The sequence below is a fragment of the Pristiophorus japonicus genome, chromosome 11, assembly GCF_044704955.1.
Source record: "Pristiophorus japonicus isolate sPriJap1 chromosome 11, sPriJap1.hap1, whole genome shotgun sequence".
NCBI classification, from domain to species: Eukaryota; Metazoa; Chordata; class Chondrichthyes; family Pristiophoridae; genus Pristiophorus; species Pristiophorus japonicus.
This window is the reverse complement of record NC_091987.1, coordinates 24371210-24393094: the sequence shown is the minus strand read 5'-3', so window position 1 is coordinate 24393094 and position 21885 is coordinate 24371210. Positions and strand designations below refer to the sequence as shown.

Below are 21885 nucleotides of genomic sequence, written 5' to 3'. Positions count from 1 at the left end.
CATACCCCCCCCCGCGCTCTCTCTCCATACCTCCACGTACCCACCCACCCACTCACTCACTCTCTCTCTCTCTCTCTCTCCATACCCCCGATGCGCTCGTTATCTCTCTCTCTCCATACCCCCGATGCGCTCGTTCTCTCTCTGTACTCCGACATTTTTTTTCTCTCCGTACCCCGTTGCGCTCTCTCTCTCTCCGTACCCCAACGCTCTCTCTCTGTACCTCGGCGTTCTCTCTCTCTCTCTCTGTACCCCCACACTCACTCACTCTCTCTCTCTCTCTCTCTCTCCGTACCCCGACGTGCTCTCTCTCTCTCTCCATACTCCCAAAGCGTGCTCTCTCTCTCTTTCTCTCCGTACCCCCGACTGTAATGTCTGTACGCTTGTAATGTTTGTAGCTCCACACTGTGGATGTGGACGTATTGTTTACTGCAACTGCAGAGTTAATAATAAATAGAACTTGGCAGATTTCCAGAGGCTTCCGAGAGAGCTGCCTGCCATGTGAGAAGCTGTGTGTGCTGTGCTCTGTGAATATATCACATTTGGTGGCGAGATGGGATATTTCGGATGATTTAAAGCTTAAATTTTGTTGGTGAAGGATTCAGCCAGCCGACAGAGATACTTTGGAAATTTCTGTCTTTGGAAAACAGCTATAAAATACAGCACACGGTGTGAACAGCTAGAGATTAAAATGGCAGGTGTAATCGGACATTTGGGGGAATATAGACACGACCGGGAATGTTTTAAAGCGTATGTGGATCTGCTAGAAATGTATTTCACTGCAAATAACATAATCGAAGTTCCAGATAATGCAGTCCAGAACCGGTCTGTGTTGGAACATAAGAGAGCGATCTTCTTATCGGAGGCAGGTCCGGCATTATACGAAACCCTTGTAAATCTGCTTGTGCCTGACGAGACAAAGGACACAATGCTTAAAGAGATTTTAACGAAGCTGGAGCAGCACTGTAACCCCAAACCGTTAGAAATTGCTGAAAGCTATCGTTTCGGGATTTGGAATCAAAAGGCTGATGAAGCATCAGTGATTACGTCGTAGCATTAAAAATGCTATTGATGCACTGTAATTTTGGAAACTTTCAAAACCGATTATTACGGGATCGTTTTATTGTGGGGTGAAAAATGATGCGAGCAGAAGGAAGTTATTGATGACGGATGACTTGACTTTTGAGATTGCTTGTCAGACAGCGAGGTCGATGGGCATGGCTGAACAATATTCCCGAGAATTAAATAATGATTACGGTCGTCAGTCAACCTAGTTAAATCACCTGCAGGTTCAAAGTAAAAGGCGGTGGGGGCCCAAAGTCTCAGAAACTGGAAATTCGAACAGAGCGTCGAAGTTGTGCTATAGGTGCCTGGGACAACACATTGCTCAAAGTTGTGAAGGCAGAGTGTTTCTTCTGCAGAAAGACTGGGCATCTTGTGAAGGCATGCCAACTGAAGGGTAAACCAGCTTTTAAAGCAAGAGTCCAGCGTTCAAAGCTATGAGTAGAAATCCCAAGAGACTACATAGCGTGCAAGAACAACAACAAGATGAGGAAATGTTAGAGTTACACGTCATCAGGAGCACGAGATTCGGAAAGCATTAAAATCCACATAGATGTTGCGGGATTCAAGATACCAATGGAATTGACACGGGTGCATCTGTAAGTGTAATACCGGAGTCGCTGAACCGCGACAAATTGCGTGATTTTCAACTGGAAAAATCCAAGATAGAGCTGCGAGGCTACTTGGGAGAGAAAATTCCTGTGGTAGGTCGTATCACCGTACCGGTGAAATATAAAGATTAATTTCAGAACTTGTCTCTAATAGTAGTGAAAGGAGACAAGTCTGCCTTACTAGGAAGAAATTGGTTGAGCTCACTGAAGCTGGATTGGAGTAAGATTTTCTGTGTGGAAGTGAGATTTTCATCAACGGATGAGGTTATCAAGCAGTATCCGAAGGTGTTCTGCGAAATGGGCAGTCCGATCCAAGGCTTTAAGGTGAGTGTCAGGGTACAGAAGAACGCTAGATCGGTTTACTACAAGCCACGTTCCGTACCATATGCACTCAAGGAGAAAATTGAGCAAGAACTCAAAAGACTAGAGACTGAGAACATTATTTGTAAGATAGATCGATGTAATTGGGCTACACCCATTGTTGTTGCACCTAAGTCTGACGGTAAGGTAAGATTGTGTGGTGATTATAAAGTAACTGTAAACCAGGTTCTAGAGGGTAATGTCCCCAATACATTGCCGAATATAGAAGATTTGTTCACAACACTGACAGGTGGTCAGATCTTCTCAAAACTGGATCTTACGAATGCCTACTTACAGCTTGAACTAGATGAGGAGTCCAAGTCATGTTTGACTATAAATACTCATCAAGGCCTATATCAATTTAATAGGCTACCGCTTAGAGTGTCTTCCGCCCCTGCCATATTCCAATGGGTAATGAACCAGATTTTGCAAGGTATTGAAGGGGTAGTATGTTATTTGGATGACATACTAATTTCAGCACCAAATAGGCAAATTCATAATAACATATTGAATGAAGTCCTCAAACGGCTAGAGAAGCACAGAGTACGAGTGTCTGCTTGTAAATGTGAGTTATTTAAAAACTCAATGGACTACTTAGGGTACAGAGTAGACAAAGATGGTTTACATCCAACCATGGAAAAATTGGATGCGATCAGAAATGCACCCACTCCCAGGAATATCACTGAACTTCGTTCATTCTTGGGTCTTTTGAACTATTATGGGAAGTTCCTACCAAATTTAGCCACAGTATCACATCCACTGAATGAACTTTTGAAAAAACAGGTCCATTGGAAGTGGTCAAAAGAATGCGATACAGCATTCAAGGAGTGTAAAAGCAAATTGGTAGAGAGCACCATGTTAGTTCACTGTGACATTTCTAAGGAGATTAAGCTAGCATGTGATGCCTCTCCGTATGGAGTTGGGGCAGTAATCTCTCATGTATTAAATCGTGGAGAGGAGAGACCAATTGCTTTTGCTTCACGCACTCTCAGTGCCAGTGAGAGTAATTATGCGCAAATTGAAATGGAAGCTTTGGCATTAATTTTTGGGGTCAAGAAGTTTCACAAATACTTGTATGGTCATAAGTTTACCATCGTTACGGACCATGAGTCCCTAACAGCAATCCTCCATCCAAAGTCCCCAGTTCTAAAATTAGCTGCAGCCCGAATGCAGAGATGGGCTTTGATTTTGTCAGCATATACATATGATATTGAATACAGACAATCAGCTGATCACAGTAATGCTGATGCAATGTCTAGCTTGCCTTCCCCATCACAAGTTACACCCGATAGGGAAGAAGTGTTTTATTTTTCATACATTGATGAACTGCCAGTCACAGCTGAAGAGATTGGTAGAGCAACCAAACGTGACCCAGTGATGTCAAAGGTGTATGATTATATTACAAATGGATGGCCAAACCAGGTAACAGACAAAGATACACATCCATTCTTCATTTGTAGGAATGAATTATCAGTCGATAAAGATTGTATCATGTGGGGTGCAAGAGTGGTTATACCAAATAAATTCAGGTCCAAATTATTAGGAGACCTCCATGACCAGCACCTGGGAATGTGCTTGACCAAGAGTTTTGCACGCAGTTATTTATGGTGGCCAGGTCTTGATAAAGATATAGAGTACATCGTGAGTCAGTGTACGACATGTCAATCGGTAAGCAAGCAACCACCACCAGTACCATTACAGCCATGGAAATGGCCTCCCAGGGTGTGGCAAAGGCTACATATTGATTTTGCTGAGTTAGAAGGACAACAATTGTTCATTGTGATTGATAGCCATTCGAAGTGGGTTGAGGTGTTTCCCAATGTGGAAAATAACAACAAGTAAAACATTGGACATTTTACGAAAATTATTTTCTTCATTTGGTCTCCCTGAAGAAATTGTTTCGGATAATGGACCACAATTTCGTTCAGAAGAATTTGCACAATTCACGAGCAAAAATGGTGTGAAACATACCAAGGTTCCACCATACCATCCTGCTTCGAATGGTGTAGTAGAGTGCACTGTACAAATTGTAAAACGTGCCCTCATAAAACAAATGTTCGATCCAAATCCAAGGAATCGACAGTTGTCATTGGATCACAAATTGGCTAATTTTTTTTATTACATATCGAAATACTCCTCATACAACTACTGGTAGAACACCAGCAGAGTTATTTCTCAAACGACAGCCACGAACCAGATTCTCGTTGTTAAAACCAAATTTGGCACAGTCCGTAAAAGAGACACAATTAAGACAGAAAGAGAATCATGATAGAGGTCGAGTAAAAGAGAGAAGTGTGAAATTAAACCAGAAGGTGAGAGTGAAGAACCATCACCATAAATGGTTACCAGGAAGAGTGGTGAAGATATGTGATCCTTGCACATATTTGGTAAAGATGTTTGATAATGGACAGGTTCGGTTTGTTCATATTGATCATATTTTACCTACAGACATGGAAGGAATTGAAGGTGGGAATGATTCAATTGTGTCTGACTCATCAGATAGTTTTGATACACCAGTAGCAAATCCTAAATCCAATGTACTGGAAACAAATCCAGGAGAGAATCAGAATGAAAGTCTGAGTCCGAGTCAGGGAAACAAAGAGCCTGAAGTTCGAGTGAGTTCAAATGAAAATCAAGGAAAGTCCGTGGAGGAAAACGTTCCTCAGGATGAGCCTCGAATGAGTGTGAAATCGACACCATGTTTGGAAGGTTCTGTTTGAGAGCGGAGATATCCTCTTCGAAACAGAAAACAAGTGGTAAAGTAAAATTTGTAAATATGGAAAAAAATAAGTTTATATCTTGTGTTATGTATAAACATGAAAGTTATGTATGATGTTTATTATAATAACTTCTTCATTCAGGAGTGAGAAGTGTAATGTCTGTAAGCTTGTCATGTTTGTAGCTCCATACTGTGGATGTGGGCATATTGTGTACTGCAACTGCAAAGTTAATAATAAACAGAACCAGGTAGATTTCCGGAGGCTTCCAAGAGAGCTGCCTGCCATGTTAGGAGCTGTATGTGCTGTGCTCTGTGAATATATCTGTGCTCTCTCCCTACCCCCCACTATCTCTCTCTCCCTCTATATATATATATATATATACATTATATATATATATATACCCCCACACTCTCTCTCTCTGCACTCCCCACATTCTCTCTCTCTCTCTCTCTCTCTCTGTAGCCCCCACATTCTCTCTCTCCGTAGCCCCCACATACTCTCTCTCTCTCTCTGTACCCCCCCACACACACTTTCTCTCTCTCTGCACTCCCCACATTCTCTCTCTCTCTCTCTCTCTCTCTCTGTACCCCCCCACACACACTTTCTCTCTCCGTACCCCGACGCTCTCTCTCTCTCTCTCTGTACTCTCCAACGTGTACTTTCGCCGTGCATACCCTGCGCGCCCTCTCCATGCTGCCTCCCACGCACACTCTCTCTCTGTGCCCCTCTCTCCATGCCCCCTCCCCCGCGCCCCATCTCTCCGTGCCCCATCCGCCGCGCCACGCGCCCCCTCCTCCGTGCCCCCCTCCGTACCCTGCGCCCCCTCTCTCCCTGCCTCCTCCCCCGCGTCCTGTGTCCCTCTCCGTGCCCCCCCGTGTCCCCTCTCTCCGTGCCCCCTCCCCTGCGTCCCCTCACTCTCCATACCCTCTCTCCGTGCCCCGTGCCCCTTCTCTTTCCATTGCCCCTCTCCGTGCCCCGCGTCCCCATCTCCCTGACTTCTTCCCCGTGCCCTGTGCCCCTCTACATGCCCCCCCCCCACGTCCCCTCTCTCCATGCCCCCTCCCCTGCGTCCCCTCTCTCTCCATACCCCCTCTCCGTGCCCCGCGTCCCCTCTCTCCATACCCCCTCTCCGCGCCCTGCGTCCCCTCTCTCTCCATACCCCCTAGCCGCGCCCTGCGTCCCCTCTCTCTCCATACCCCCTCTCCATGCCCCACGTCCCCTCTCTCCATACCCCCTCTCCCTGCCCCGCGTCCCCTCTCTCTCTCCATACCCCCTCTCCCTGCCCCGCGTCCCCTCTCTCTCCATACCCGCTCTCCGCGCCGTGTCCCCCCTCTCTCTATACCCCCTCTCCATGCCCCGCGTCCCCTCTCCATACCCCCTCTCCCTGCCCCGCGTCCCCTCTCTCCATACCCCCTCTCCATGCCCCGCGTCCCTTCTCTCTCCATACCCCCTCTCCGCGCCCTGCGTCCCCTCTCTCTCCATACCCCCTCTCCGTGCCCCGCGTCCCCTCTCTCCATACCCCCTCTCCATGCCCCGCGTCCCCTCTCTCTCCATAACCCCTCTCCGTGCCCTGTGTCCCCTCTCTCTCCATACCCTCTCTCCGTGCCCCGCGTCCCCTCTCTCCATACCCCTTCTCCGTGCCCTGTGTCCCCTCTCTCTCCATACCCCCTCTCCGCGCCCCGCGTCCCCTCTCTCTCCATACCCTCTCTCCGTGCCCCGCGTCCCCTCTCTCCATGCCGTGTCCCCTCTCTCTCCATACCCCCTCTCCGCGCCCCGCGTCCCCTCTCTCCATACCTCCTCTCCGTGCCCTGCGTCCCCTCTCTCCATAGCCCCTCTCCCTGCCCCACGTCCCCTCTCTCTCCATACCTCCTCTCCGTGCCCTGCGTCCCCTCTCTCCATACCCCCTCTCCATGCCTCGCGTCCCCTCTCTCCATACCCCCTCTCCCTGCCCCGCGTCCCCTCTCTCCATACCCCCTCTCCGTGCCCCGCGTCCCCTCTCTCCATACCCCCTCTCCATGCCCCGCGTCCCATCTCTCTCCATAACCCCTCTCCGTGTCCTGTGTCCCCTCTCTCTCCATACCCCCTCTCCCTGCCCCGCGTCCCCTCTCTCCATACCCCCTCTCCGTGCCCCGCGTCCCCTCTCTCCATACCCCCTCTCCATGCCCCGCATCCCATCTCTCTCCATAACCCCTCTCCGTGTCCTGTGTCCCCTCTCTCTCCATACCCTCTCTCCGTGCCCCGCGTCCCCTCTCTCCATATCCCCTCTCCGTGCCCTGTGTCCCCTCTCTCTCCATACCCCCTCTCCGCGCCCCGCGTCCCCTCTCTCTCCATACCCTCTCTCCGTGCCCCGCGTCCCCTCTCTCCATGCCCTGTGTCCCCTCTCTCTCCATACCCCCTCTCCGTGCCCCGCGTCCCCTCTCTCCATACCTCCTCTCCGCGCCCTGCGTCCCCTCTCTCCATAGCCCCTCTCCCTGCCCCGCGTCCCCTCTCTCTCCATACTCCCTCTCCATGCCCTGCGTCCCCTCTTTCCATACCCCCTCTCCATGCCTCGCGTCCCCTCTCTCCATACCCCCTCTCCCTGCCCCGCGTCCCCTCTCTGCATACCCCCTGTCCGTGCCCCGCGTCCCCTCTCTCTCCATACCCCCTCTCCATGCCCCGCGTCCCCTCTCTCCATACCCCCTCTCCATGCCCCGCGTCCCCTCTCTCTCCATATCCCCTGTCCGTGCCCCGCATCCCCTCTCTCTCCATACCCCCTGTCCGTGCCCCGCGTCCCCTCTCTGCATACCCCCTGTCCGTGCCCCGCGTCCCCTCTCTCTCCATAGCCCCTCTCCCTGCCTCGCGTACCCTCTCTCCATACCCCCTCTCCATGTCCCATGCCCCCTCTCTCTCCATACCCCCTCTCCGTGCCCCGCGTTCTCTCTCTCTCCATACCCCCTCTCCATGCCCCACGCCCCCTCTCCCTCTGCCCCCTTCCCCGCGCCGTGTGCCCTTCCCGCGTCCCCTCTCTCTGTGCCTCGTGCCCCCGTGTCCCCTCCCCCGCGCCCTGCGTCCCCCCTCTCCATGCTCCGTGCACCCTCTCTCCATGCCCCCTCCTCCACGCCCCTCTCTCTGCGCCCCCTCACCCGCGCACTGTGTGCCCCAATACATACGTACACTCCACTCTCTTTTCCAGCATGGCCAGGCGGTTTGTAACCTCAATTTTCAGTTCATTTATTTTGAAGGCCCTGAATAAGAGAGAAGAGATTCAGTGGCTCAGTGACGAGATCGAGTTAAAGGGAATGAGGCCGGCAATGTGTAATAATCAGGGAATTACCTGGAAAATTGCTCTGCAACTTGTGCTAGAACATTCTGGAAAACTTCATCTTTCTCTGAAACACGAAGGTTAAAGTGGAGAAAGTTTACATCGTGGCAGGTCGACTGGCCCTGGACCTCGGGGCCTCCCAAAGCATCGCTGACCCACCCCCACATTCAAAGTATGTCCTGATCCACTCCCCCAATCCCCTTCCCGATCCCCGTAACCCCAAACCTCTCCCCGATTCCCAGAACACCAAACCCCCTCCCCGATCCCTGTAACCCCAGACCCCCTCACCGATCCCCGTAACACCAAACCCCTCCCAGATACCCCAAACCCCCTCCCCGATCCCCGTAACCCCAAACCCCTCCCCAATTCCCAGAACACCAAACCCCTGCCCGATCCCTGTAATCCCAAACCCCTCCCTGATCCCCGTAACCCCAAACCCCTCCCCGATCCCCGTAACCCCAAACCCCCTCCCCGATCCCCGTAACCCCAAACCCCTCCCCGATCCCCGTAACCCCCAAACCCCGTCCCCGATCCCCGTAACCCCAAAGCCCTCCCCGATCCCTGTAACCCCAAACCCCTCCCCGATCCCCGTAACCCCAAACCCCTCCCCGATCCCTGTAACCCCAAACCCCCTCCCCGATCCCTGTAACCCCAAACCCCCTCCCCGATCCCTGTAACCCCAAACCCCTCCCCGATCCCCGTAACCCCAAACCCCTCCCCGATCCCCGTAACCCCAAACCCCTCCCCGATCCCCGTAACCCCAAACCCCTCCCCGATCCCCGTAACCCCAAACCCCTCCCCGATCCCCGTAACCCCAAACCCCTCCCCGATCCCCGTAACCCCAAACCCCTCCCCGATCCCCGTAACCCCAGACCCCCTCCCCGATCCCCGTAACCCCAGACCCCCTCCCCGATCCCCGCAACCCCAGACCCCTCCCCGATTCCCGTAACCCCAAATCCCTCCCCGATCCCCGTAACCCCAGACCCCCTCCCCGATCCCCGCAACCCCAGACCCCTCCCCGATCCCCGTAACCCCAAACCCCTCCCCGATCCCCGTAACCGATCCCCGTAACCCCAAACCCCTCACCGATCCCCGTAACCCCAAACCCCTCCCCGATCCCCGTAACCCCAAACCCCTCCCCGATCCCCGTAACCCCAAACCCCTCCCCGATCCCCGTAACCCCAAACCCCTCCCCGATCCCCGTAACCCCAAACCCCTCCCCGATCCCCGTAACCCCAAACCCCTCCCCGATCCCCGTAACCCCAAACCCCTCCCCGATCCCCGTAACCCCAAACCCCTCCCCGATCCCCGTAACCCCAAACCCCTCCCCGATCCCCGTAACCCCAAACCCTCTCCCCGATCCCCGTAACCCCAAACCCTCTCCCCGATCCCCGTAACCCCAAACCCCCTCCCCGATCCCCGTAACCCCAAACCCCTCCCCGATCCCCGTAACCCCAAACCCCTCCCCGATCCCCATAACCCCAAACCCCCTCCCCGAAACCCCAAACCTCTCCCCGATCCCAAACCCCTCCCCGATCCCCATAACCCCAAACCCCTCCCCGATTCCCAGAACACCAAACCCCTCCCCGATCCCCGTAACACCAAACCCCTCCCCGATCCCCGTAACACCAAACCCCCTCTCCGATCTCTGTAACCCCCCCCACCCTGATCCACGGAACCCCAAACCCCCTCCCTGATCCACTCCCCCCCCAAGCCCCCTCCCCCCAACCCCGGCCCCCCTCCCCTCCCTCGTCGCAAACCACCCCCCTCCGCTCCCTCGTCCCAAACCCCCCCCCTCCCTCGCCCCAAATCCCCCCGCCCCGCAACCACGAACCCCGTAGCTACAAACCCCTTCCCCAATCACCTCTCTCCGTTTTCCCTCCACCATCCCACCGATCCGCTGGTCCACTCCTCCCAACCCCGAACTCTGTCTCCCCCCGCCCCCAATACTGAGTAACACTTGTTCACACCAAGGTACTAAGTACCAATCACAGAATAGCCATTGTTTCCACCCTTGACGTGTGGGGAACTTTGCTCACGGCAATGGTGAGCTATTTACCTGATAATTGGGTACCAGTGAGAACGACGACCCGATACGGAGATCTGGAATTGAGAGAGAAAGAGGCGACTCAGAATGGGGAGATCAGAGGCACGTTAATGCTTGCACTTTCTCATAAGAAATTAACTTCTCATGAAGTGAGTTTGGGCTGGTTACACATACTTCAGGGAGATCACTGAATGCCTGGTGGCGAGTTACTGAAGGGGGGAAGCTGGAACGGTAAAGGTACCTTTCTGTGTTTGTAGGCATGGTCGGATCGATGGAGATTAGCGCGTTGTCTGGGTCCACCAGAGAGATAGCCGAGCTTCTGAAACACACGGACAACAGTCAGACTAATGAAGTTTGACAAATGTGGCGATTTAAAAGCTCGTTCCTCGGAGCTGTGAGCCACTGAACTGAGAAATAGGCTGATGATGTGAGGTCGCCATACCCACTGGGCAACGGCAATCAGGTTGAAGATCTCGGTCAGCAACACAAACCAATCTCACTCATCAAAATCTTCCCCACCGCCGCCCACACTCCCAGACACACATCAAGTCAAGCTTTTCAGAGCATTGCTGTCTCCGATAACAGTATATCTACTGTCTCTGGGAGTTATAATCTGTCTCTAACTCGGGCTGTACCTGCCCTGGGAGTGTTTGATGGGACAGTGTAGAGGGAGCTTTACTCTGTATCTAACCCCCTGTACTTGCCCTGGGAGTGTTTGATGGGACAGTGTAGAGGGAACTTTACCCTGTATCTAACCCCGTGCTGTACCTGCCCTGGGTGTGTTTGATGGGACAGTTAAGAGGGAGCTTTACTCTGTATCTAACCCCCTGAACCTGCCCTGGGAGTGTTTGATGGGACAGTGTAGAGGGAGCTTTACTCTGTATCTAACCACGTGCTGTACCTGCCCTGGGAGTGTTTGATGGGACTGTTTAGAGGGAGCTTTACTCTGTATCTAACCCCCTGTACCTGCCCTGGGAGTGTTTGATGGGACAGTGTAGAGGGAGCTTGAAATTGAGATAATTAATGAAAAGAATTGGTGTGGTATTTTGTACTCAGTCTGTACAGGTCTGTGGGTATATTTACTGTTGAGTTAAGTACAAGGAGGGAGGCCTTACCGAGCCAGACCGGCAGTGCTGCACAGCAGTTCCCTGATGTCACTCGGGCTGCAAAATCTGCTGAAAATCACCTGCGTAAAACAGAATGAGGAACAGTAAAGACAGCATTAATCCCAGACTGCTCAATGAAGAATAATACTTTTAATCCAAATCACCATCCTCCTCCCTCAGTGGAGCAGGCAGAGTGGGAGGGGGAGCAAGAGGGTATTTCTGGTATCATCATTGTAAATCTTCTCTGCACCCTCCCAGTGCCTCAAAATCCTTTTTATAATAAGGCGACCAGAACTGTACGCAGTGCACCGAGTGTGGTCTAACCAAGGTTCGATACAGGTTTAGCATAGCTTCCCTACTTTTCAATTCTATACCTCCAGAAATAAACCCTAGTTCTTAGTTTGCTTTTTACGGCCTTGCTAATCTGTGTCACTACTTTTAGTGATTTGTGTATTTGTATCCGAGATCCCTTTGTTCCTCTACCCCACCCAGACTCGCACCCTCCCAGTAATAAGTGACCTCCCTATTCTTCCTACCAACATACAATACCTCACATTTATCTGTGTTGAACTTCATTTGCCAATTATATGCCCATTCTGCAAGTTTATTAATGTCCCCCTGTAATGTGTTGCAGTCCCCCTCAGTATCGACTATCCTCCAATTTGGTGTTACCCGCAAATTTAAAAATTGTGTTTTTGATCAAAATCTAAATGGTTAATATAAATTGTGACCAACAGTGGTCCCAGCACTGATCCTTGTGGAACACCACTACCCACCTTCTGCCACTGTGAATAGTTACCCTTTACCCCTACTCTCTGCTTTCTGTCTTGAAGCCAGCTAGCTATCCATTCTGCTACTTGTCCCCTGACCCTGCATTCTCTGACCTTGTTCATCAGTCTATTGTGGGGTACCTTATCGAAGGCCTTTTGAAAATCTAGATAAATTACATCTACTGCATTACCCTTGTCTACTCTCTCTGTTACCTCTTCAAAACATTCACTGAGGTTGGTCAAGCAAGACTTTCCCTTTTGAAACTCATGCTGACTATTCATTATTATCTTTTGGTTTCTAGATGTTCTTCTATTTTCCCCTTTAGTCAGGATTCCATTATTTTTCCTACTACGGATGTTAAGCTGACAGGTCTGTAATTCCCTGGGCATGTTCTATCCCCCTTCTTAAATATGGGTATTACGTTAGCTGGCACTACACCTTTTTATAACGAATTATTAAATATGTGTAATAATGTCTTTTCCCTAGATTCTTTTAAAATGCGTGGACACAATCCACCCGGACCAGAGATTTTACCCTCTTTGAGTTTGATTAGTTTATTTAATATATCCCCTCGTTTTATTTTAAATGTATTTATCGCATTACTAATCTCATCATCCAATGTCATGTCCACCTGTTCTATCTCCCTGGTAAATATTGAAGCAAATAATGATTTAATATGACTGCCATCTCCTTATTCTTACCTTTGGTATTATCCTGTCTATCCCTTAATGGCCCTATTCCCACCCAAGACCTCCTTTTTTTATTGTTGCGCTTGTAAAATAGATGTTCCTCTACTTTTATTTCTGTTATAGAAACATAGAAAATAGGTGCAGGAGTAGACCATTCGTCCTTCGAGCCTGCACCAGCATTCAATATGATCATGGCTGATCATTTTTGCAACTTCAGTACCCCATTTCTGCTTTCTCTCCATATCCCTTGATCTCTTTAGCCGTTAGGGGCACATCTAACTCCCTTTTGAATATATCTAATGAACTGGCCTCAACAACTTTCTGTGGTAGAGAATTGCACAGGTTAACAATTCTGAGTGAAGAAGTTTCTCCTCATCTCGGTCCTAAATGGCTTACCCCTTATCCTAAGACTGTGACCCCTGGTTCTGGACTTCCCCAACATCGGGAACATTCTTCTGCATCTAACCAGTAACCCATCAGAATCTTGTGTGTTTCTATGAGATCCTCTTTCATTCTTCTACATTCCAGTGAATATAAGCCGAGTCGATCCAGTCTTTCTTCATATGTCAGTCCTGCCAGCCCGGGAATCAGTCTGGTGAACCTTCGCTGTACTCCCTCAAAAGCAAAAATATCCTTCCTCAGATTAAGAGACCAAAACTGAACACAATATTCCAGGTGTGGCCTCACCAAGACCCTGTACAACTGCTGTAAGACCTCCCTGCTCCTATACTCAAATCCTCTCGCTATTTGCCATTTGCCTTCTTCACCTCCTGCTGTACCTACATGCCAACTTTCAATGACTGATGTACCATGACACCCAGGACTCGTTGCACCTCCCCATTTACTAATCTGTCACCAATCAGATAATATTCTGCCTTCCTGTTTTTGCCACCAAAGTGGATAACCTCACATTTATCTACATTATACTGCATCTGCCACGCATTTGCCCACTCACCTAACCTATCCAAGTCACCCTGCAGCCTCTTACCATCCTCCTCACAGCTCACACTGCCACCCAGCTAAATGTCATCGGCAAACTTGGAGATATTACATTCAATTCCTTCGTCTAAATCATTGATGTATATTGTAAATAGCTGGGCTCCCAGCACTGAACCTTGGGGTACTGCACTAGTCACTGCCTGCCATTCTGAAAAGGACCCGTTTATTCCTACGGTTCATTTCTTGTCTGCCAACCTGTTCTTTATCCACGTCAATACATTACCCCCAATACCATGTGCTTTAACCATGGTACAGGAGGCTATTAACTGGGGGGAGTAAAAAGGAATGTGGTAGTGGTAGGGGACAGTACAGTCAGGGGGATAGATACTGTTCTCTGCAGCCACGACAGGGAGTCCCAGAGGTTGTGTTGCCTGCCCGGTGCCAGGGTTAAGGATATCTCCTCACAGCTGGAGAAGAACTTGAAGTGGTGGGGGCGCAGGGGTGGGGGAATCCAGTTGTCGTGGTCCACATAGGAACCAATGACAGAGGTAGAACTAAGAATGAGGCTCTGCTTCGGGAGTTTGAGGAGTTAGGGTCTAAATTAATAAGCGAACCTCAAGGGTAATAATGCCGAAGAAGGCATGTGGAATGCTTGCCTTTCTAAGTCAAGGCATGGAATACAAGAGCAGGGAGGTTATGCTTGAATTGTATAAAACACTAGTTAGGCCACAGCTGGAATACTGTGTGCAGTTCTAGTCACCACATTACAGGAAAGATGTGATTGCACTGGAAATGGTGCAGAGGAGATTTACAAGAATGTTGCCTGGACTGGAGAATTTTGGCCATGAGGAAAAATTAGAGATGCTGGGTCTGTTTTCTTTGGAACAGAGGAGGCTGAAGGGAGACCTGATTGAGGTGTGTAAAATTATGAGGGGCCTGGATAGAGTGGCTAGGAAGGATCTGTTTCCCTTGGTAGAGGGGTCAACAACCAGGGGACATTGATTTAAAGTAATTGGGGGGAGGTTTAGAGGGGATTTGAGGGGAAATTTCTTCACCCAGAGGGTTGTGGGGGGTCTGGAACTCACTGCCTGAAAGGGTGGTAGAGGCAGAAACACTCACCACATTCAAAAAATACTTGGATGTGCACTTGAAGTGCCGTAACCTGCAGGGCTACGGACCAAGAGCTGGAAAGTGGGATTAGGCTGGGTAGCTCTTGGTTGGCCGGCGCCGACACAATGGACCGAAATGGCCTCCTTCTGTGCTGTAAATTTCTATGATTCTACTACCTGAGCCACGCGCAAATTGGCATAGGGTCAAACAGATCAGAGAGTTAAATGCGTGGCTCAGAGTGGTGTGGGAAGAAGGGATTTCAATTCATGGAACACTGGCACCAGTACTGGGGAATGAGGGAGCTGTTCTGTTGGAACGGGCTCCACTTAAACCGGGCTGGGGACCAGCGTCCTGGCGAATCGAATAACTAGAAAGGGCTTTAAACAAAAAAATGAGGGGGGGGGGAGGGGTGGTTGGAGGGATCAGGTGAGGGGAAATTTAGAAAGTTTAAGAGAAAGGACAAGGCAATAGTGCAGGGTGGCGATGGGGGTAATGATAACCAGAGTGACAGGAAGGGACAGAGCGTACAAACATGAGTGCACCAGCAAATAGAGTCAAAAAGACAAAATTCTTTATCTGAATGCTCGCAGCTTTCATAACAAGATAGATGTGTTGACAGCAGAAATAGAAATAAATGCGTATGATCTGATAGCCATTTCAGAGATGTGGTTTTCAAGGTGGGAACTGAATATTCAGAGGTACTTGACATTTCTAAAGGATAGGTAAAAAGGAAAAGGAGGTGGGATAGCTCTGTTAATAAAGGATGAGATCAGTACAGTCGTGAGAAATGGTATTGGCTCGGAAGATCAAGATATAGAATCAGTTTGGGTGGAGATAAGATATAGTAAGGGAACAACGTCACTGGTGGGCGTAGTCTAGAAGCCCCCTAAAAGTAGCTACACTGTTGGACAGAGTATAAATCAAGAAATAATGGAGGCTTGTAAGAGAGTTACTGCAATAATTGTGGGCAATTTTAATCTTCATATAGATTGGACAAATCAAATTGGCAAAGGTAGCCTTGAGGACGAGTTCATAGAGTGTATTTGGGATGGTTTCTTCGAACAATATGTTGTGGAACCAACCAGGGAACAGGCTATTTTAGATCTGGTCATGTGAAATGAGACAGGATTAATTAATGATCTCATAGTAAAGGATCCTCTAGGGAAGAGTGATCATAGCATGATAGAATATCTCATTCAGTTTGAGGGTGAGAAACTTGGGTCTGAAACTAGTGTCATAAACCTAAATAAAGGCAATTACAAAGGTATGAAGGCAGAGTTGGCTAAAGTGGGCTGGGAAAATAGGTTACAGGGTCAGACAGCAGACATTTAAGGAGATATTTCACAATTCTCAACGAAAATATATTCCATTGAGAAAGACTCTACGAGAAGGATGAACCATCCGTGGCTAACTAAGGATGTTAAGGATGGTATCAAATTGAAAACAATGGTGTACAATGCTGTGAAGATTAATCGTAGGCCAGAGGATTGGGACATTTTTAGAAACCAACAAAGGATGACTAAAAAATAAAGAGGTAGAAAATAGATTGAGTGTAAACTAGCAAGAAATATAAAAACAGAGTGAAAGCTTTTACAAATATACACAAAGGACGTGAGTGGCTAAAGTAAATTTTGGTGATCAGGAGCCGGAACCCTGGCTGATTTCCCCTCTCTCTAACCCAGGGGTCACTGGACAGTGATCTAGAGCAGGAACCCTGGCTGATTTCCCCTCTCTCTAACCCAGGGGTCACTGGGCAGTCATCAGGAGCAGGAACCCTGGCTGATTTCCCCTCTCTCTAACCGAAGGGTCACTGGGCAGTGATCAGGAGCAGGTACCCTGGCTGATTTCCCCTCTCTCTAACCCAGGGGTCACTGGGCAGTGATCAGGAGCAGGAACCCTGGCTGATTTCCCCTCTCTCTAACCCAGGGGTCACTGGGCAGTGATCAGGAGCAGGTACCCTGGCTGATTTCCCCTCTCTCTAACCCAGGGGTCACTGGGCAGTGATCAGGAGCAGGAACCTTGGCTGATGTCCCCTCTCTCTAACCCAGGGGTCACTGGGCAGTGATCTAGAGCAGGAACCCTGGCTGATTTCCCCTCTCTCTAACCCAGGGGTCACTGGGCAGTGATCAGGAGCAGGAACCTTGGCTGATTTCCCCTCTCTCTAACCCAGGGGTCACTGGGCAGTGATCAGGAGCAGGTACCCTGGCTGATTTCCTCTCTCGCTAACCCAGGGGTCACTGGACAGTGATCAGGAGCAGGAACCTTGGCTGATTTCCCCTCTCTCGCTAACCCAAGGGTCACTGGGCATTGATCAGGAGCAGGAACCCAGACTGATTCCCCCTCTCTCTAACCCAGGGGTCACTGGGCATTGATCAGGAGCAGGAACCCGGACTGATTCCCCCGCTCTCTAACCCAGGGGTCACTGGGCAGTGATCAGGACCAGGAACCCGGACTGATTCCCCCGCTCTCTAACCCAGGGGTCACTGGGCAGTGATCAGGACCAGGAACCCGGACTGATTCCCCCTCTCTCTAACCCAGGGGTCACTGGGCAGTGATCAGGACCAGGAACCCGGACTGATTCCCCCGCTCTCTAACCCAGAACCCACTTGTAGAACCGACTGTTGGGCTGGCGCAGATCTCCAAACTCAGCACAGACCGGGTTTGAAATCTTTGACCCTTCTGGTGTGTGTGTGGAGCTCAGTATCACATTGAGCTGAGCCAGTAGCGCGCCCTGAAACCTTATGCAACAAAACACAGCATTTAACGTCCCAGCCATGCACTTATTTAGAATAATTGGATGGTGTTTGCGCCTCCCATTTTCTCTAAACAGGGAACTGGTGCCCATGTTGTGAAAAATGAATGGAACCCCAGGGGTGAACCCTTTCTATGCTAAGTGGGCAGTAACTGTGTGACCAGTGAGCGTACCTTCTGTGTGCGGCCCTCGATGTCAAGGTAGATGGCTTTGGGTCGGTAACTGGATGATGCGGTTCCCATTGCACTGATGGAACAAACACAGAGCTGAGGGGCGATGATCACAGCGATGCAGAATCTCGAGCTCCTCCGCAGACCAGTACTTAGCCTGAGCTTCACACACCGTTTAATTTGACGCACCACTCTCACTACTAACCCAGCCACCCACTGACACGCTGTAAGTTCCACACACTAACCCTCTGGCACTGCTTCCCTCTCCCCCGTCACTCACAGCTCTGTCTGCCCAATTGTTTTGCACAGTATTTATCTCTCCTCTAGTCTCCAAGCACTCAGGATCTCTATAGCAACACACAGGAGAGGCGGAACCCTCTAGAATTAAATTCTCTAATTACCACAACTCGAGAGTCACTTTCAATGGAGCCTGTTGGGCAGTCAGAGACAATGGCGTTACGCTGAGACACAGTCCCTACTGCAGTCACTCCCGGGTACAGGTCCGTATAACTGCCCCACAATTAAACAGTGCACTCACCAGCAACACAAATAATTTTTATTATAAAGTTCGGTAGCAACAAAATACAGTTGTCAGAAGCGAAATTATGAAAAAGCAATTAGCAAATAAAACAGGAAACTAGTCAAAACTTTACAGCATGGGGTTAGATACATAGTAAAGCTCCCTCTACACTGTCCCATCAAACACTTCCAAGGCAGGTACAGCACGGGGTCAGATACAGAGTAAAGCTCCCTCTACACTGTCCCATCAAATACTCCCAGGGCAGGTACAGGGGGTTAGATACAGAGTAAAGCTCGATCGACACTGTCCCATCAAACACTCCCAGGGCAGGTACAGCACGGTGTTAGATACAGAGTAAAGCTCCCTCTACACTGTCCCATCAAACACTCCCAGGGCAGGTACAGGGGGTTAGATACAGAGTAAAGCTCGATCTACACTGTCCCATCAAACACTCCCAGGGCAGGTACAGCACGGTGTTAGATACAGAGTAAAGCTCCCTCTAAACTGTCCCATCAAACACTCCCACGGCACCAAGAACATTAATGGCCCCTCCCCCAGCCCTCTGCACCCCCTCGCAAACCAGATCCCCCTCCTCACTGTCTCCTCCCCCCTCCCCACACACTGCTCCTCTGCCCCCCTCAACTCTGCCCTCCACTCCACTCGCCTCAGCTCAGCACCCTACCATGAAGTCACAAATGTAATAAAATGCTTGAAGAAATCGACCCATAAAATACTAACATGCTGCATCAGCACAATGCACTACGCTTACTTGGCTAGTTTCACATTGATTTAATTTTGATCTTTATGTTTGTGTGTGTATTTCAAGGGGATGTCAGCAGCACATGTTGTCCTTCACACTGGCTGTCAGCTGCATACAGTGCCCAACAATCACTGCAGGGAGTTTATAGAAATATGGAACAAAATGCTAGAATTACATATGGTTCTGACAGCTGCAGGAGACTCTCAACAATCGTTCCATAATTGGGAGTTTCCGTTATCCTTCCCATCAGGATCACTGACTTTGTCTAACGGCATAAGGACACGTGACTCTGACCATGGCTTCCTGGTGAGATTCTGTAAGGCATCCCGTTAATCGTGCCAAAGTGCGTCAGGGTTGGAGGGGTAGGTGTGGGTTTGGTGGTAGGGCACCGCTCAAGTGATCTGCTGTGTCCTGGAGGGTATGGATTATTAAAAGGTCAATATTAGGCCAAAATAGTGAGGAAACCTTTATAAATCATTGGTTTGGCACACTGGGAATTCGGAGCACAGTTCTGGTCGTCACAGTACGAAAAGCATATTGTAGCTTTTGAAAAGATACAGAGGAGAGAAACCATCATGATTGAGAGAATGGAGGGATTGGATTATGAGCGATTCAGTAAATTGGGTACATTCTCACTGGAAGAGAAGGTGGAGAGGTGATGATTGCTGGTTTTAGGATTCTAAAGGGACTGGATAATGTCGCCCATGACCAGCTGTCTCACCGTGTCCAGAACAGTAGACCCAGAGCACACGGCCTGTGCCTGAAGGTGGGAAACATTCTAAACAAACCTGCGGAAACTATCTTTCAGTGAGCAAGGGGTCAATCTATGGGACAGACCCCCTAGGGAGATGGTGGGAGCAGATAATATTGATTCATTCAAATGCAAATTACAGAGATTTCTGTCAGAAAGTAACATTTTGGGATATGGTTTGTGAGTAATGACGTGGGGCGAGTTTAGCGAGCTTGGGAGGAAGAGGTGACTTTGGACCAATGGATCCCAAAGCTCTCCCCCACTGGGGGATCCCTCGCCTCATGTCTGGGGCTGTTGTTGCATCATTGATATAGATCGATTGCTGTGATTGGTCAACAACAGGATGGGAGAAGGCAAACTAGAATCAAAGAAATTGACAGCACGGGGGAGGCCATTTCGGCTCATCGTGTCCGCGCCAGCCGACAAAGCTCTCCAGCCTATTTCCACTTTCCAGCTCTTGGTCCGTAGCCCTGTAGGTTGCGGCATTTCAAGTGCACATCCAAGTACTTTTTAAATGCTATGAGGGTTTCTGCCTCTACCACCCTTTCAGGCAGTGAGTTCCAGTCCCCCACCACCCTCTGGGTGAAGAAATTTCCTCTCATATCTCCTCAAACCTCCCCCCAATTACTTAAAATCTAGGCCCCCTGGTTGTTGACCCCTCTGCTAATGGAAGTAAGTCCTTCCTATCCACTCTATCCAGGCCCCTCATAATTTTATACACCTCAATCAGGTCTCCCCTCAGCCTCCGCTGTTCCAAAGAAAACAAATCCAGCATCTCCAATCTTTCCTCATAACTAAAATTCTCCAGTCCAGGCAACATCCTCGGAAATCTCCTCTGTACTCTCTCCAGTGCAATCACATCCTTCCTGTAATGAGGTGACCAAAACTGCACACAGTACTCCAAGCTGTGGCCTAACTAGTGTTTTATACAGTTCAAGCATAACCTCCCTGCTCTTGTATTCCACGCCTCGGCTAATAAAGGCAAGTATTCCATATGCCTTCTTAACCATCTTATCGACCTGGCTTGCTACCTTCAGGGATCTGTGGACCTGCACTCCAAGGTCCCTTTGTTCCTCTCCACGTTTCAGTGCCGTACCATTTAATGTGCATTCCCTTGTCTTGTTAGACCTCCCCAAATGCATTACCTCACACTTATCCGATTGAATTCCATTTGTCACTGTTCTGCCCACCTGACCAGTTCATTGATATCTTCCTGCAGCCTACAGCTTTTTCCTGCATTATCAACCACACAGCCAATTTTTGTATCATCTGCAAACTTCTTAATCATACCCCCTACATTCAAGTCTAGATCATTGATTATATACCACAAAAAGCAAGGGACCCAGTACTGAGCCCTGTGGAACCCAACTCGAAACAGCCTTCCAGTCGCAAAAACACCCATCAACCATTACCCTTTGCTTCCTGCCTCTGAGCCAATTTTGGATCCAACTTGCCACTTTGCCCTGGATCCCATGGGCTTTTACTTTCATGACCAGTCTGTCACCTTGTGGGAGCTTATCAAAAACCTTGTTGAAATCCATAAACACTGCATCATACACACAGCCCTCATCGACCCTCCTGGTTACCTCCTCGAAAAATTCAATCAGGTTAGTCAGACACGACCTTCCCTTAACAAATCCATGCTGACTGTCTTTGATTAATCCATGTCTTTCTAAATGAAGATTTATTCTGTCCCTCAGAATTATTTACCATAATTTTCCCACCACCGAGGTTAGGCTGACTGGCCTGTAATTACTCGGTCTGTCCCTTTCTCCCTTTTTAAACAAAGGTGCAACATTAGCAGTCCTCCAGTTCCACATCTGTAGCCAGAAAGGATTGGAAAATGATGGTCAGTGTAGTGTCTCTGCACCTTGTTACAAACTCACACGAGGCATGATTATATCAGACACGGTCACTCTGTGACCTTCACTTTATTTCCAGGACTGAAGAGTGCTGATCCTGGGTGGGACCTCCCCTTTTATACCTGGAAGCCCAGGTGAGGAGCTCACCCCTGTGGTCAGGGTGTACATTACAAGGGTACAGGTACAGTATGCATGAGTTACAGTTACATATTTATAGTCATTGCAAGATGGTGAAATACATGACATCACCTCTCCCCTTCGATCTTTTAATTTCAGAGGTTAAGTCTATCGGGTGGTCGGTGCTCTCTCGTGGAGCGCCGCAGTTGTGACTCTGGTGGCTGAGCCTCAGCACGTGTC

The 21885-nt window shown here is 49.6% G+C and overlaps 1 protein-coding gene across 1 annotated transcript in view; it reads right to left on the bottom strand.

Moving 5' to 3' along the window:
- The window catches only part of pde9aa (phosphodiesterase 9aa), a 47722-nt gene extending 30015 nt beyond the window's left edge, over positions 1–17707 (bottom strand). Inside the window, 6 exon segments of the mRNA XM_070892874.1 lie at positions 7904–7974; positions 8064–8118; positions 10111–10154; positions 10340–10417; positions 11214–11284; positions 17639–17707. Coding sequence (XP_070748975.1) covers positions 7904–7974; positions 8064–8118; positions 10111–10154; positions 10340–10417; positions 11214–11284; positions 17639–17707 — 388 coding nt within the window.
- Between the last annotated feature and the right edge of the window lie 4178 nt (positions 17708–21885).